This window comes from Pristis pectinata, chromosome 2 (assembly GCF_009764475.1).
Source record: "Pristis pectinata isolate sPriPec2 chromosome 2, sPriPec2.1.pri, whole genome shotgun sequence".
Taxonomy (NCBI): Eukaryota; Metazoa; Chordata; class Chondrichthyes; order Rhinopristiformes; family Pristidae; genus Pristis; species Pristis pectinata.
Window position 1 is genome coordinate 28,387,582 of NC_067406.1, and position 17,038 is coordinate 28,404,619.

The window sequence follows — 17,038 nt, forward strand, 5'->3', positions numbered from 1 at the left end:
AAAGAGGTAACTGAACACATGCAAAAAAATATCAGCCTCAACAAAGTCACAATGGACAAGTATAGGGTAGATAACATCCAAATAGATCTTGAACCCCTCTAGAACATGTTGAAGTTTAAGAAATGAAATCAACAGATTGTTAAATAAGTGTTTGAATGTAGGCAGCTTACGGGAATTAATATAGGTGACCTACATAAAGAATGACTGGCAAAGCAAGATTATGTGCTGAATATCCTAGCCTTGCTCTTAAATAGCTCATCATCTTGAGGGTGGACACAAGGTGGGAAAAAGAAATAGGTAGGAGCACATACTAGGAAAATGCCGTTAGAAACTATACTATTTGTTTGGTTACAAGATTAACTAAAAGATGAAAAGTCTCATTTTCAAATATTTCAAGTAGCTCTCTGCCTGCCAGTCACCCTAACTCGCTCAACCTATCCTCATAAGACGTGAAGTACTGGAAGTACTTTTTCCTTTGTGAACAGCAAACCTGTTGACCTACACGTTCTGATGTAGATTTAGTAGCTTTTCTGTTAGTTTAGGGAAAGTAATCACAGGTAAGGTTTCTTGCATCATTCTTGCTAAAACAATATGGTTTTAAGAAAGACCAAGTTAACTTGAAAATGTCAAGTCCCTGAGGCTTAGTCATTAAAGGTTAACTGCAGCAGATTTCTCAGTATGCATTGCAACTGGGCAAACTGCATTAACTCAAACACAGTCAGTTTTATCATAGGAAAACCTTGTTTTTTTTATTTAAAAATAAAAGTCATGAGTATTCATGCAATGTGTTTGCCTTCAAATAATATGACCACAGTTTGGTCCCTTGTGCAGAATATACCAACTTGTTTGCTGGTTACAAAGCTGAACAATTGAAGAGAGTTAAAATACATGATTTAAAAATTTTCAATCTTATAACATAGTTCTTTTAAAATGTGTCACCTTATCTAAATTCTTTCTCTAGCTTCTTTGCAAAGCAGAATAAGCAGAACATCAGCACTATTCTTGAGAACAATAATGTGGTCCAGGAAGATAGATGAGGGTAGTGTAGTGGATGTGGTCTACATGGATTCTAGTAAGGTGTCTGACAAGGTTCCACATGGGAGGTTTCTTCAGAAGGGCAGAGAGCAAGGGATCCAGGGAGGCTTGACCATGGGGATTCAGAATTGGCTTGCCTGTAGAAAGCAGGAGGGTTGTGGTAGAGGGAGTGCATTCAGATTGGAGGGCTGTGACTAGTGGTGTGCCATAAGGATCGGTTCTGGGGCCTTTACTATTCGTGATATTTATTAATGACTTGGATGAGGGGGTGGAAGGGTGGGTTAGCAAGCTTGCAGACAGCACAAAGGTTGTGGATAGTGTGGAGGGCTGTTGAAGCTTACAGAGGGATATTGATAGGATGCAGAGCTGGGCTGAGAAGTGGCAGATGGAGTTCAATCCAGAGAAGTGTGAGGTGGTACACTTTGGAAGGACTAACTCCAAGGCGGTGTACAAAGTTAATGGCAGGATTCTGGGGTGTGTGGAGGAGCAGAGGGATCTAGGGGTTCATATCTACAGATCACTGAAAGTTGCCTGACAGGTGAATAGGGTAGTTAAGAAAGCTTACGGGATGTTAGCTTTCCATAAGTCGTGGGATCGAGTTTAAGAGCTGCGAGGTAATGATGCAGCTCTACAAAACTCTGGTTAGACCACACTGAGAGTACTGTGTCCAGTTCTGGTCGCCTCATTATAGGAGGGATGTGGAAGCGTTGGAAAGGGTGCAGAGGAGATTTACCAGGATGCTGCCTGGATTAGAGAGTATGGAATATGAGGAGAGACTAAAGGAGCTAGGGCTTTACTCATTGGAGAGGAGGAGGATGAGGGGAGACACAATAGAGGTATACAAAATATTAAGAGGAGTAGATAGAGTGGACAGCCAGCGCCTCTTTCCCAGGGCACCAATGCTCAATACAAGAATACAAGAGGGCATGGCTTTAAGGTAATGGGTGGGAAGTTCAAGGGAGATATCAGAGGGAGGTTTTTCACCCAGAGAGTGATTGGTGCATGGAATGCGCTGCCTGGGGTGGTGGTGGAGGTTGATACATTGGTCAAGTTCAAGAGATTGTTAGATAGCATATGGAGGAATTTAAAATAGAGGGATATGTGGCAGGAAGGGGTTAGATAGTCTTAGGCGTGGTTTAAAGGTCGGCACAACATGGTAGGCCGAAGGGCCTGTATTGTTCTATGGTCACCTAAGTGTCTGAAAACAGATGATAGCACCTTCATCTGACAACATATCCTCCGATTAATAATAATAGGCCCAGTGTTAAATGAGAAGTAAATAATGAGAAATCAAAACTTTCAAAAAGGTGAAGCATTTCCATTTCCAAGTATTGCGAAGAAGTTATGCTCAAAAAAAGGCTTCAGATATAGATATTTAGCAGCTGCACCTCTGATATTACATAATGCAAGAAAAGGTAAAAAAGGCCTTATGACAAACCTGACCTCTGAATGCCCTGTTGAGTTTACTGTTTGGAACATGTAATAGAAAAGAACTTTCTCCAAACTGAACTTATAGCAGAACACTAAAGCCCAGCAAATCATATGTCCAACAAGAAATTTGAAAGCTTCTTGCAAAATTAAAAGTAAAATATAGAGTAAATCTAAAAAACAAATAACTATATGTCCTACATAATATCACATTTTCAACAGTGCCACTCAGGGTATTGGTATTGGTTTATTATTGTCACTTGTACCAAGGTACAGTGAAAAGCTTGTCTTACAAACTGATCGTACAGGTCAATTCATTACACAGTGCAGTTACATTGAGTCAGTACAGAGTGCATTGATGTAGTACAGGTAAAAACAATAACAGTAAAGTGTCACAGCTACAGAGAAAGTGCAGTGCAATAAGGTGAGAGGTCACAACAAGGTAGATCGTGAGGTCATAGTCCATCTCATTGTATAAGGGAACCGTTCAATAGTCTTATCACAGTGGGGTAGAAGCTGTCCTTAAGTCAGGTGGTACGTGCCTTCAGGCTCCTGTACCTTCTACCCAAAGGTAGAAGGGAACCTTTATCATCTGCTGAGCAGTAATGCCTACAGATCATAGATCAGCTTTCCATTTCCAGCAGGCCTTTAAGCATTAAAGTAAATTTGGGCAAAGAGATCCAAGTTAAATGATGAAGGTTTATCATCATATAGAGGCCCAGCAATAAGACCACTTTGCACTTGGCATCCGGACGCATATCAAGTGAAAATGATCTTAGTGATAGAATATTTAAATAATGACGTATTTAATGATCAACATTCACTATCCTGGAGTGCAATAAAAGGTGTCATACTGACCTGTACAATAACCACATCTAAAACTGAAATTAGACAGAGTTTAAATTAATCAATGTTCATACTTTTGATCAATATTGTTCCCAGAAAAAAAAGCAGATTACTTTTTAACTGTAAGGGTTGTATTTAATCATACGCTCAAAATAATCATACCGACAAAGCTGAATAATCAGTACTCAACGTATATATTTAATGGAAAAGTCTCTGCATACAGCTTACAGAATAAGTTACAACTCTCATAAAATTATTCGTGTATTGTCAAAGTCAACATTAATACAGTTCTATGCAACTTGTTAGAGATACCTTCAGAATTCCTTCTCAGCAGAACAGAAACTACGAGACAAGTTTGTGTTACATTGTTTACTGTGCAAGAAAAACACAACCAAGACAAGAAGGGATGTAGTAGATATAACCATAAACTGTGCACTTCATTGCTTAAACTGAAGCTTCTAAAGATAGAATGAAGAGCAAATGGTTTTCAGATTTCATTTGTATCCTCCACTCCAAAAATTAAAAAAGATGAATTGATATACAGATTGAAGATTCAGTAGTGAAGTTATAAATACTAGATGCCAAATTATTCATGGATCAAACCAAACAAAAGAAAAGTATGCACAAAGTGAAATATGGGCAGCGCTCAAAAATAAGAGTGAGACAAATTTCCAGCCTGTACAGGTGATGCCAAATATGAGACACCCAGATGTATATTAAAGGATGTTACAGGGTTAAGCAAAATAAAACCATAAAACAAAAGAGTAGACAAAAAAATGCTAAAACACAATGGAGATTAGGCACTGAAAGAAAATGGCTTGTACATTGTGGGATCCACTGATTTTATGCACAACTGTAATCATATACTCCACATTGACAAAAAAAATGGACTTCTCTGTGACTTGGGAAAAAAATTATTGATTATCATACTGCACATGCAAGGTAATAACATTCCCTGACAACATTCTTGCTTTGAAACCAGAAGGTTGTAGGCTCAACTTGAGCATGTAATATAGGCCGACATGCTGCTGATGGAGTGTTGCATTTCTTTGTATAAAACATTAAACCAAAATCCTGTTTGCCTGTAGAGTAGATGTAAAAGGTTCCCTTGATATTGCTTGAAGAACAAGTCTTGATAATACTTTGCTTCCCAGTCATCCCACCACACTACTCCCACAAATAGCATAAAATTGACTGGCTGCATAACAAAACATCATCATGTTAAAAGTAATTCGATGTGGTGTATGTTGGGATGCTGAGGTGGTGATTCAACAGCATTAAGTGCAAGTTCCTTCTTTACAGGTTAGCAAAATGTTTAGCAGTTGTTGGCCTCAAGTGACAAAATGTGGAGTGCTCAGAATACTACCATGGTTTCTCACATTATTTTCCAGATTGACTTTCAGCATACGAGGCGGCCACAAGTGGATAGGGTGGTAAAGAATTTGGTCGGGGCACTGAGTATAAAAGTTCGGAAGTCATGTTGCAACTGTTTAAAACTTGTGTGCAGTTCTGATCACACCACCATATGAAGGGTGTGGAGGCTTAGGAAATGGGACAGAACAGGTTCACCAGGATATTGCCTGAATTGGAGTGTACTAGCTATAAAGAGGTTAAATAAATTAGGATTGTTCTCTCTGGAGCCTTGAAGACTTAGGGGTGACCTGACAGAAGTAGATAAAAAATTTAGAGGCATAGATAGGGTAGTTAGAGTATTCTTCCCAGGGTGGAAATGTGAAATACCAGAGGGAAGGATTTAAGGTAAGAGAGGGAAGTTTAAAGGAGATGTGTGGGACAAGTGTTTTTTTTACACAGAGAGAGTGGTAAGTGCTGGGAATGTACTGCCAGGGCAGGTGATAGAAGCTGATATGACAGCAATGTTTAAGAGGTATTCAGACAGGCACATGAATTGGCAGGGAATGGAAGGATATAGACCACGTGCAGGCAAACGAGATTAGTTAGATTGGCATCATGGTCAGTATAGACATGGTGGGCCGAAGGGCCTGTTCCCGTGCTGTACTGTTCTATATTCTGAGGAAGGGTCCTCACCCAAAGCATTGACCGTCTGCTTTTCTCCACAGATGCTGCCTGGCCTGCTGAGTTCCTCCAGCACCATAGTGTTTTTCATCTAGATTCTAGCATCAGCAGTCCTTTGTTTCTCTGTTCTATGTTCTGTTAGGCTTACTGAGGCTAGGCTGGCTCTCAGAGCTTTCACATTTGTCCCATTCCCCCAATTTTCCTGCTGCAACTTGTCTCACATATGCCTATCAACTCCACTCACCTACATTAGGTATAATTTACAGTAGCCAATTAACCTACCAACCAGTGCATCTTTGGACGTGAGAGGAAAGTAGAACACCTGGAGGAAACAGCACCAGAGATCTGGGTTCAATCCAGAGTTCAGGTGCTGTCTGCATGGAGTTTGCACAAGTTCCCTGCAACCACCTGGGTTTCCTCTGGGTGCTGTGGTTTTCTCCCACTTCCCAAAGACATGGACTATTAGGATAACCGGCCACTAAGTTGAGAGTGGCAGAATCTTGGGGGGGGGGCGGAAGAGGAGGAAGTTGAATAGAACATATAGAACATGGGGAGAATTTTAAAAATGGGATTAATACAGGATTAGTGTAAATGAGTGGTTGATGGTCAGTGAGGACAGTGAGCTGAAGGTCCTGTTTCTGTGCTGTATCTCTCTATGATTCTATGAAATACATAGTCATCAAGAACATGCAATGATTATGTATAACAAAGACAGCATCCAAGGTCAGGATTGAACAAGGGTCACTGGAGTTGTTTGGCAGAAGCACTACTGTACCATGCCACTGTACCACCCTGCAGCAGACAGAGAGAAATCAGAGAGAGTAAATGATCTGGTTAAACAAAAAAAGAAAAGCAAGCATACACATGTTATAAAGGATTGTAGAACTGTGAACTAAGAAAAACAAATTAATGAACAAGCATGTTGAAAGATGAAAACAAAGACTGAGAAAAAAGCTCTGTCAGAATAATGCTTAAAGGAAAGAATGAAAAGGGAAGCAGAGACAGAAAAAAAATAGATGGGATGGGAGAACTAAGAAAAATAGACAGGAAAGCAAATATTATATTATATGTTTAAAAACCTTAAATATAGCCATGATTAGAGATGGTTCTGGAAATATTGCTAAACTGAGAAAGTAGAGATTTGAGTACTAATGCTTTTGTCACTGTAATGGAGAGCTTAACTTAATATTGCAGAAACAAATGCATCATATTACAATGCAGCAAGCTGTAGTAAACCCCTAAATTTACAGTGGCATGATTATTATAATATGCTTGCAAGGCATAAGGACTTGGCAATTTCAAATGACGTATGTAGGTTTACATACAAAATATCGACAATGGCCAAAGTACTCAAAACATATAATTGTCAATACAGCATGTGGCAGAGGAGTATGTACCACCCACACAGAGGCAAGGCCTCCGTTCTCACCCATGATTTTCCACACAGCACATCAATCCCAGCTAGAGGCAACATCAACCTTACCTTGCTCACTTATCCACGGCTAGCCAATTCTGGCACAGCCAATTTGATCATGTACTAAATTCTATAATGTATTAGCATTTACCCTCTTACTAGTAGATGATTGACTGGGAATGGGTAGGAAAGGGAATGAGGGGATAAACAATTTTCTTATTCAAAATAGACAAAAATGTTCACTTCATCTTTACAATTTATAGCATAATAATAGCACTTGTAAAGTGATCACAAATTATTTCGTAAGAAGAAGCTTGAAGGTCATAGAAGTAATTGATGCGCCTTTATGTCTGAGTCTGTGAGAATAAAATAGAAAATATCCTTTTGAAAACAGAAGTCTTAAAGGGTATGAATCAGTCAGAAAAAGTGTGTCTCTGTGATGGCTATTCCACGTTCCAGGAAAATAATAGAAAAGCTCAAGATGTCTAGTATGGTTCAGTGGAATCAAAAGCTTTTGGGTTCCAGCATCATTCAGAAGACTTGAGCACAAAATCCAAGTTGATATTCAGTGAGGCAAGAGTACCGAGGCAAGAGTACCTACTGAGGCAAGAGTATTAAACTGAAGCCCCAGCTGTCTTCCTGGATGGGCATAAAATATCCCGTGGCACTACTTTGATGAGCAGTAAGGGACAATTACGCCACAATAAATAAAACAGATTATTTTCTAATTAAAATTAATACTTTTTGGACTCAACACAACCTGCATGCCATGTCTCCCACACTTCAAAAGAATACCTCATTCGCTGTAAAATGCTTTGGCACGTCATGGGCTCAGATCTTGCCATTGGTGCCATTTGTCCATTTAAATGGAATTAAGTCTGGGAGTTCTGCGCATATGTTGCTAAATTTCTGACGTACTGACAGAATTGAAACTCAATGCTCAATCAGCGTGATAAGTTCACAGAGAAAAACACAGGTTGTCTGTATCTCAAAGTATCCCTGTTGCCCTCTTCAGTTTTGATCTTCTAGTGAAAAAGCAATCCATGCAATATGCCTTAATGTCAGTTAGCAACAATTGAAAACAAAATGCTTCACAAAAATATATTTTTGACTTCCAAATCTCAATGAATAGTCAATGAAAATAGAAAGTAACAAAAATTAGAATGGTAACCGTGCAAGCTTTTCACTTTCCTGAAAAGAACTGATATTTCAATACCATTTCACAATCTAGAGACCTGATGATAGTGCCAAGATCCCCAAAATTAACTACCTTTATTTGTAGTCCATACAGGTGATAATCCTAAAATACATGTCAGCAATGCCTCCCCAGTCCACTCAATTGTATCATGCTATGTTGCAATTAACATCTCACCCTTGTGCATCAGGTTGCTCTTGTTCCACACGTCCTTCTTCTGTGACTTCCTCTGCTCGTGCTAACTCATCTGCCATTAGAGCTTCCTCCAGTTTTTTTCGCACTTGCTGTACTCGTTCTTCTTGTTTCCTATAATGTTGAGAAATTTTTTAAAACATGTTTTAGAGATGATTTGCCTTTACAGATTTAACTGCATAGAAATTACTAGAAAAATCAATCTTAGTATTTGCAGATTTCCAGCAGTTTTTAAATTTTTATTTAGTACTTGCAATGTCTGTATTAAAGGTTTTATCTAAAATGCAATAAAACCCACAAAATTCAGTGCATTGATTTTGCAGGCTAATAAATTTAAGGTTGTACTCCTATAAGTGAGGAGATGCATGAAGGCTCAACCACACACTGGACTTTACGGTACTTCGAAAAGAAACTTGTGATTAAAATAACGTAATTGCAGCTGCTGATTTCAGATTCAAGATAATGTAAAATAATGTTAAGTAAATGTTAAGGAGAAATCTTTGCTTCCAATACTCTTAAGGACAGAGTCAATAGGACAAAAGTAAATCAGCTGATTTTACTTTTGCAAAAACTGGTTATTTTCACATTCAATAACTCATCGTTAACAATCACACTTCGTATCATTAGTCTTACAAAAACCAATACACAGCCAATGCACTACACAAAGGAAAATTTCAAGCAGAATACAAACTATACTGATGAAAATGGTCAAGAAATGGCAAGTCTTCCCAACCCTCAAGACTTTTGTGAATGCTAATAAGTAATCACTGATCTATAAAGTATACCAGCCCACACAAAACTGCTCATTAACTCCAAGATCATTCCAGAATACAGAGTTAAACTCTACCTTCTGTTCTCCTCTACCAACTACCTCTCTTTTGCCCTCTCCAACCTCACCTTGAATGTGCAAGCAGCCCATGGATTTAATTGTTTGCAAGTCTGAGACCATTTTTCATCTGTCTCTGGTACATCCCTTCCTTCTCCATACCCACCAAGATAAACTTCCAGGTTCTTCCCTGGTCTGGTCAAGTCAAGGATACAAGTAAATTGTCACCAAATTCACTTTCAAGCATTAAATTAAAGAACCCCTTAATTCCTCAGCTATTATTCCATGACTTTCTTTTATAAAGGAAAGAGAAAGCACTAGCTTCAAGGAAAACTTGTTCCACCTCCCTCACCCCACATTTTCTTGCCTGTATGAGGTCTTTAAGGTAGGGCGCCAATCCCCAATGCTTCTCCATAATGCTTTTCGCTTTTAATTAATGGTCATCTGAACATCTGGAACTTCTCTCACTTGAAGCTAACCAATCCAATACTGTTGGCTGCATTCCCAAAGAAATGTGCGATTTTCTATTTTCCTGGCATTTTCTTTTAAGTAAGGAAACATTTGAATAGAGAAGGATCACTCCTTAGTCCTATTTCTAAGGAAAGGTTTGCTTGTGTGACTGTAAATAGGCCACACAAAAAATAACAGAATTACGATTGTGTATAAAAGGGATACAAATGCCTGAATTCGTCTTTGAACATGCTTCTTATTTCAAGTATTGTAGATTGCCAATACAGATGGAAACATAACTGTAAAATGTTTACAAAAAACAGATAAAATTCCCTCTGAAGAACCATGGCCACATCAGTTGAAATTATGACTATGGCTGCCTTCCTAATTTCACTAAAGCTATCATGCTTAATATGCAAGTGCCATCTGCTGGTTTAACAGATGCACTGTAGAAATAAATATGCTTTCTCGGCTCAAAGACTATTCATTTCCCATTGATACTACAAACAAAACCTACCAGCAATTAAACTGATAATACATCCAACAATTCTGCTGCTGCCAAGAACAATATACAGAATCTGAAAGAGCACCTTAATTATTTTTTAATGTTTTCACTCTAATTACAACTGTCCAATTAATATTTTAAGACTACTGAGTAAATCTAACCTTCTGTCCAGATCTGTGTGTTTGACATCTAAAATATAAATGGGATATTTTCAGCTTGAAACCTTTGTCCTTCATCCAAGACACATTAAAACAAAATGCACAGCAGATCCCACTGTGCTTATTTTGCTAATGTGAAATGTAAGATGGGATACTCCCTAACATTTATTAGCCCAGTACCAGCCACTGTGAAGAATAACAGAGGGTAACTTACTTTGACTTTTACATTCCAAGCTTCTCACCAGATTCCCTCTTATCGTTCAGCTGAGCATAGAAACACAAGAGGAATCTTGGAATCAAAGACATACAATCATAGTTTCATAGGACAGAAGATCCTATTTAGCAGTTATGCAGGTGCCGTTTCTTTGAAAGAAATGCCTGAAAGACAATGTCCTCTCCTCCCTGCAATTTAGCCCTCTTCCAGGCATGTTCTTTTTAAAATCTCCCATGGGATTCAATTGCATTTAAGTTAGCACAGTTTACAAAAAAGAATTTTAATTTCCCCTCGAGAGCAAAAAGAGGATACGAGAAGGATCTGGCAGGCAAGGTGAAGCAACATCCCAAGAGATTCTACAGGTATGTTAAGAGTAAAAGGGTGGCTAGGGAGAGAATAGGTCCCCTTAAAGATCAGCATAGCCGTCTGTGTGTGGAACCAAAGGAAATGGGTGAGATTTTTTAATGAATATTTCTCTTCAGTTTTTACTGTGGAGAAAACAATGGAAGTTAAGGAAATGGGGGAAATGAGTGATGCTGTCTTGGACCACATACGAATTAGCAGGGAGGTGGTATTGGAGGCCTTAAAGTGCATTAAAGTGGATAAATGCCTATGGCCTGACCTGGTGCATTCTCGGACCTTGTGGGAAGCTAGAGAAGAAACTGTCAATGCCCTTGCATAGATTTTTGCTTCATCTCTGGCCACAGGTGAGGCTCCGGAGGACTGAGAGTGGCTAATGTGGTACCATTGTTTAAAAAGGGTAACAAAAACAATGCAGGAAACTACAGGTCTGTGAGCCTGACATTGGTGGTGGGTAAATTGCTGGAGAGGATTCTGAGGGACAGGATCTACCAACATTTGGAGAGAGAGGATCTGATTTGGGACAGTCAGCACGGCTTTGTGTGTGTGGAAAGTCGTCCCTGTCAAATCTCTTGGCATTCTTCAAGGAGGTAACCAAGAGGGTAGATGAGGGTAGGACAGTGGATGTTGTCTATATGGATTTTAGTAAGGCGTTTGATAAGGTTCCTCATGGTAGGCTTCTTCAGAAGGTCAGAGGCCAAGGGATCCAGGGAAGCTTGGCTGTGTGGATTAGGAATTGGCATATCCATGAATTCTATTTCCTGACCCACTTACCAGAAGAATCTATTTCTACCTACTTGCTCTATCAGAGGAATTACAGGAGCAAAAGAGCAAGATAAGTGGTTTCGGTGAAAGCAGTCAGAGGAGGACAGAATGAGGAATGATGAGAGAACAAATAGCAGGAAGTGTGGAGATGGACAGGAATATAGGATGATATTTCTTTTGGATACAGGTATTAAATGGGACATGGAGAGTCAGTGCAGTGACATGAGAGGATGAGGATAAGGAAAAAGATGTTGAGCGCAGGGGAGTGGGGCACAGATATAGTGGAAGTTCTGGTCATCTCATATACTACATTATAGAAGCATGCTGGTGGCTAAACACATCTTTTTATCTGCGAAGATTGAGAGCTGCAAGCTCTTAGAATAAATGTTGAAAAAGCAAATCATTTTTCTGCTGGTGAAAAAAATCATCACCCTATGTTTATCTTTCAGCTTCAACTGCACACAATTAAAAGACTAGCAGGTGGCTCCTTTTTAACTAAAGCACAGAAAAAAGTATAATTAATTGCACTTTAAGAATTGTCCAGTCATTGAGAACTGTGGGTAATGTCACTGATCTTGAATTCTTTGCTATCCACAAGGCCTTTCCTCTTTTTGCTTTCTTTGCATCAGATGTCTTAGCCAGCCAGTTAGAAAACTGGAGGGTATTCTTTGTAATCTATAAACAACTCTATTAATAAACCATTTTCATACCAAAATATTCTTTTACTTTTAAACAGTACCAATGCACTTCCAAGTGGGTTATTTTCAGCAACTGTTGATTTAATCTATTGCTATGAATTTCTACCGCGAGTGTCAAAACAAACAGAAAGAAACCCAAAATGTTACTCTCCAACCTTGAAATTACAATAATATTTAATAAGCTAGGAAAGTAGCTGTATGATTTTCACACAATTGAAAAATGTACACATCAATTTGCTTATTATTTAAGATGGCTAGCATCATATAAAAACCTCAAGTATAAACCTTGCAATCTGACAGCACTGTTGATAGGTGTCATGATAAATAACTAGTCTGTGAATCAGCTTTGGTCAAAAATTGAAGTGTAGTAATTCACTTTTAAGCCTTGTTCCTTTTCACATTTATTCTTCAGTTTCCACAAATGATCCTCATGTAGGCACAGCTGTATTGGATTAAACTTCAAAAATAAATGAATACCCTATTCCTAATGAAAGAAACATGTCCCAATGGAAAAGGCAACTGAATTCCCACATTTTTATGTACTTTAAGGAGGATTTGTTGAAGGAAAGTCTACTCTGCAAGGAAGTAGCTCATTATTGGTCAGCTTTAATTGAAAATTAATCATTCAATTACTTCTGAGACCTTTGTTTATAATTGGCAACAATATTTGTGGCTTTATTACACTATAACAATGTAGGAGTTCTTGTTTTCTCCCACTTGTACACTCAACGTGCATTCAAAGTAAAAAAAAAGGCTCACAGTGAAACAGCTTCCTTTTAAGCAAAAGATCACAAAGCTGCAGAAATGCACAGGCAGAGCGAATAGGAACCATAGACATTTAAGCACAATTTTTCTTGAAGCCCTGGTGTTATAGGATTATGGATAAGAAATTGGCTAAAAGTGAAAAGGAGAATAGTAATGAATAGTTACTTTCTGAAAAGAGTGTAGCACTTGGGGGATTGTTATCAAGAGTATTGCTCTTTTTGACATATTAACGACCTGGACTTACAAAAGGACAAAATTTCAAAGATTCTGGATGAGAAAGGTTGGAAGTGAGGAGAATAGCAGCAGGATTCAAACAGTAAATGGGGAGGCATACAAGAGATGAAACATCAAGTATGAAATGAATTGCTTTGGAAGAAAAAGAGACGGTATAAGCTAAATGGTACAATTTTAAAAGGTAGTGCATGAATTCAGAAGCCTGCAAGTTTACATGCACAGATCTTTGAAAGAGTCACAAATTTAATGCCTCACACTAGAAATTGTCTAAAGCTGAACTAGACTTCAAAATCTTGGTTGTATAATTGACCCAGAAATAAGCTTCTGATCACATATCCATTACACAAACCATCGATTTTCCACATCCATAAGATTCATTCATGCCTGCAACAGTTCATTCGCTGCTGAAACATTCTACCTACCATTCCTTTGTTAATAAAATTTACAACATAGGAGGTCATCCAGCCTATTATATCCATGCCAGTCAAAAAAGAACCCTATGATTGACTACTTCAGTGAGACATTCTGCTCAGGGTCCTTCAAAAACTCCAATACCCATGGAAAGCCATGTTCACATGCAACTGTGTGGTGACCTGCATTGGATATGGTTTAAGCAATACCTAGATTTAAGATTTTCAAATTCCACCTTGGTCCTGTTCCTCCCCAATCTCCCCCAGCCCTACAACCCTTAGATGACTGTGCTGTTTTACTTACTTCCTGCTTTTAAAATCGCTCCACCACTGGTCGAGCAGCCTCTGTCTATCATAGCAATAAGCTTGTGAATTCCCTCCCAGACCGCTCATCAACTGCCTAAATCCTAACTCTTTTGGACAAGCTTTTGGCAGCTCACCTAATACATCCTTTCGAAGTTTAACATTAAGAAATACATCAACATTCCAATAAAGACATTTTAGAAGGTGCTATGTTAATTCAAGTTCAGATTGAAGGAGGCAGATAAACTTTCGGAATCCTTGGTTTCATGGCTACCAAGGATAAATATCATTGAAGGCCTCAGCCAGAGAATTGCATCTAACACTGTACATCAGACCTTTGAAAGAATTTCCTAGTCTTGAACAGATGCAGTGCTGATTTACCACAATGGCACCTGGACAGAAGGAATTCTATTTTACTTTAAAGTGGTTAAAGAAGGATATCATAGACATGTTCAAAATTGGGGGCTGCTGAAAGGGTAGGCAGGATGGAATGGTTTCCACTGGCAGGAAGCTCAGTAACCAGATGAGACAGATTTAAGGTAATTAGCAAGTTAACGTGGGGTGTGGTATTGGGGAGATGAGCAGAATGTTTTTTACTCAGTGAGTTACAATGATTTGGAACGTGAAACTGGAAGAGATGTTGGAAGCAGTGGGGAGACAGGGATGTGAAACAAAGTGAACCAAATGGAAATGCACAAAAGTCAAGCTGAATTCCGAATTATTATCAAACTTATTCAGGCGATCAAAGCAAGGCCTGAAGGTTCTTAAATACACATGGAATGCACAACTAAAAACTGCAGAGACAGTAGTATAGAGGCATACCTTTTATTATTTGTCCCCTTTAGTGAACTTGATATAGTGCTGGTAAATTAATTTTTAATTTCTTATTATCATGTTCTAATGTTGAAAAAACAAAACAGCTCAAGAAAATGACAGATTTAAAGAAAAGTAAATATTGTTGCCATCAAGCTGTATGTGACCCTCCTGGTAAAGCAGGAGGCACTCTCCGCTTCAAGTAACTCCCTCGGAGCATCTGTGATATTACAACTAATAGAAGTGGTCACCTTGCATTATCAAGATAATACAGTCAATACAGTAGAAGTTCAAAGAGTTTAAATTCTACTTTGTCATCAGGATTTCAAAACCAGTAAATCAAAATAGCAACTACATCAAGATACAAAGAAAAGACAAGACTAAAGATTGGTTTGCCATGATATCCTTCTCTAGCAAACCACCAACAACATTCAGTCACCTCATGTGTTAAAATACTCAAGATTTATGAAGTACCAGAAGGCCAGTGGTGCCCTGCGGAACTATAATCCCATTGGTCACTATTTTGCACCAAGAGTAGCACAGAAAAATGATGGTTTCAAGCAAATGGAATGATTATTAGAAACTATTAAATTTAAACCTGAAGAGCTTGCATTTTATTTATAGCCTGATCTGGTAAAAATATCAAACTAAAGTGGCCATTGTTCAAAATGCAACTTTCTTACTTAAAAGTTTTTGAAGCCCCACCTGATATCCTTATCTGTGACAACAAATGCTCTGCACATTGGCTGGTAAACATTGAGCCAAACTGCTGGATTTTTCTCTACAGCTGCAGACTGTTGTCCTGTAATGGGTCCAGAACTGGTGTGTAAGGCACTTGCTATTGCAGACAATAATGCTTCATTTGTGTTGCCAGGACCAATACCTTTTTGTTTAGAAGAAAGAAAAGATAGAAATTATTATTTGTATTTAATGCAAAAGTCATTTTCTTCCAGTAACTTAGATTACATGATGACCAAACTGATTTAATGTACATTTCACTTGGCATTAATACAACCTTATTTTTTTCTTCTTGCAAAGTAATGCAGTAGCAATACGTCAGTGCTGTCCTTTTGGTAAATTTGACATATACAGTTCAATAAAGCAAAAAGGTAAAAGGAGAAAAGAAAAAACTGGTGATATTTTCATTTTATTCATGGAGCTACAATCATCCTATTTGTCATTTTCTTTTAAAATAATTTGTTATAATCAAAGCTGTAATCCTTATTTACCCCACCTGATAACACAAAGTGTCTTTCTGATTTACCCTGAACTAGTCTTGTCAGGTATCATGCTCATGTTGCCCCCTACAGATGTAATGCAATTACCATACTGCAAATATATTGTCAATGTGAATGCCCTTTTATGTATAAAGAAAAGGGATATTGAGACTCTGGTTATGATAAAGGAGGAGGAATATGTCAGGTATAGGCAATTAGGATCTAGCTTCAGGAGTACAAGGGATGTAGGGTTACACTTGAGGAGGAAATCAGGAAGTCTGTCCTGGTCCAACCACGTAGACGCCATGGCCAAGAAAACTCACCAGCGCCTCTACTTCCTCAGGGGGCTAAAGAAATTTGGCATGTCCCCTTTGACACTCCCCAACTTTTATCGATGCACCATAGAAAGCAGCCTATCTGGATGCATCATGGCTTGGTATGGCAACTGCTCTGCCTGGGACTGCAAGAAACTGCAGAGAGTTGTGGACACAGCTCAGCACATCACAGAAACCAGCCTCCCCTCCATGGACTCTGTCTATACTTCTCACTGCCTCAGTAAAGCAGCCAGCATAATCAAAGACCCCACCCACCCAGGACATGCTCTCTTCTCTTCTCCACTTTCCAGTCAGGCAGAAGACATAAAAGTCTGAAAGCACATACCACCAGGCTCAAGGACAGCTTCTATCCTGCTGTTATAAGACTATTGAATGGTCCCCTCGTACGATAAGATGGACTCTTGACCTCACAATCGACCTCATTATGACCTTGCACCTTATTGTCTACCTGCACTGCACTTTCTCGGTAGCTGTGACACTTTACTCTGCGTTCTGTATTGTTTTACCTCGTACTACCTCAATGCACTAAGCAATGAATTGATCTGCATTAATGGTATGCAAGACAAGTTTTTCCATCATACCTCAGTACAAGTGACAATAATAAACCAATTTCAATCAGGATGGCAAACAAGGGACATGAGATAATCCTGGCAGAAAAGGTAAAGGAAGATCATAAAAGATTCTATAAATATATTAACAGCAAAAGGGTAACTTGGGAGAGAATGTCCCCTTAGTGATCAGTGTAGTCATCTATGTGTGGAGCCACAGGAGATGGGTGAGGTCTTAAAAGAATGCTTCTTGTTTGCATTTACCATGGAGAAGGTTATGGAAGCTAGTGAGT

General features: G+C 38.7%; 1 protein-coding gene across 3 annotated transcripts in view; it reads right to left on the minus strand.

Annotated features, from left to right (window-relative positions):
• mbd2 (methyl-CpG binding domain protein 2) overlaps positions 1-17,038 on the minus strand; it is a 74,828-nt gene that overhangs the window by 5,468 nt on the left and 52,322 nt on the right. For 2 of the 3 annotated variants that reach the window (XM_052010462.1, XM_052010460.1), the window contains exons 6-7: positions 15,351-15,528; positions 8,130-8,258 (exon numbers count right to left, since the gene is read on the minus strand). In XM_052010462.1, the coding sequence (XP_051866422.1) occupies positions 8,130-8,258; positions 15,351-15,528 (307 nt within the window). Of the gene's footprint in view, positions 1-8,129; positions 8,259-10,297; positions 10,348-15,350; positions 15,529-17,038 lie in introns of those variants that run through there. The other variant, XM_052010463.1, reaches the window with a different exon arrangement.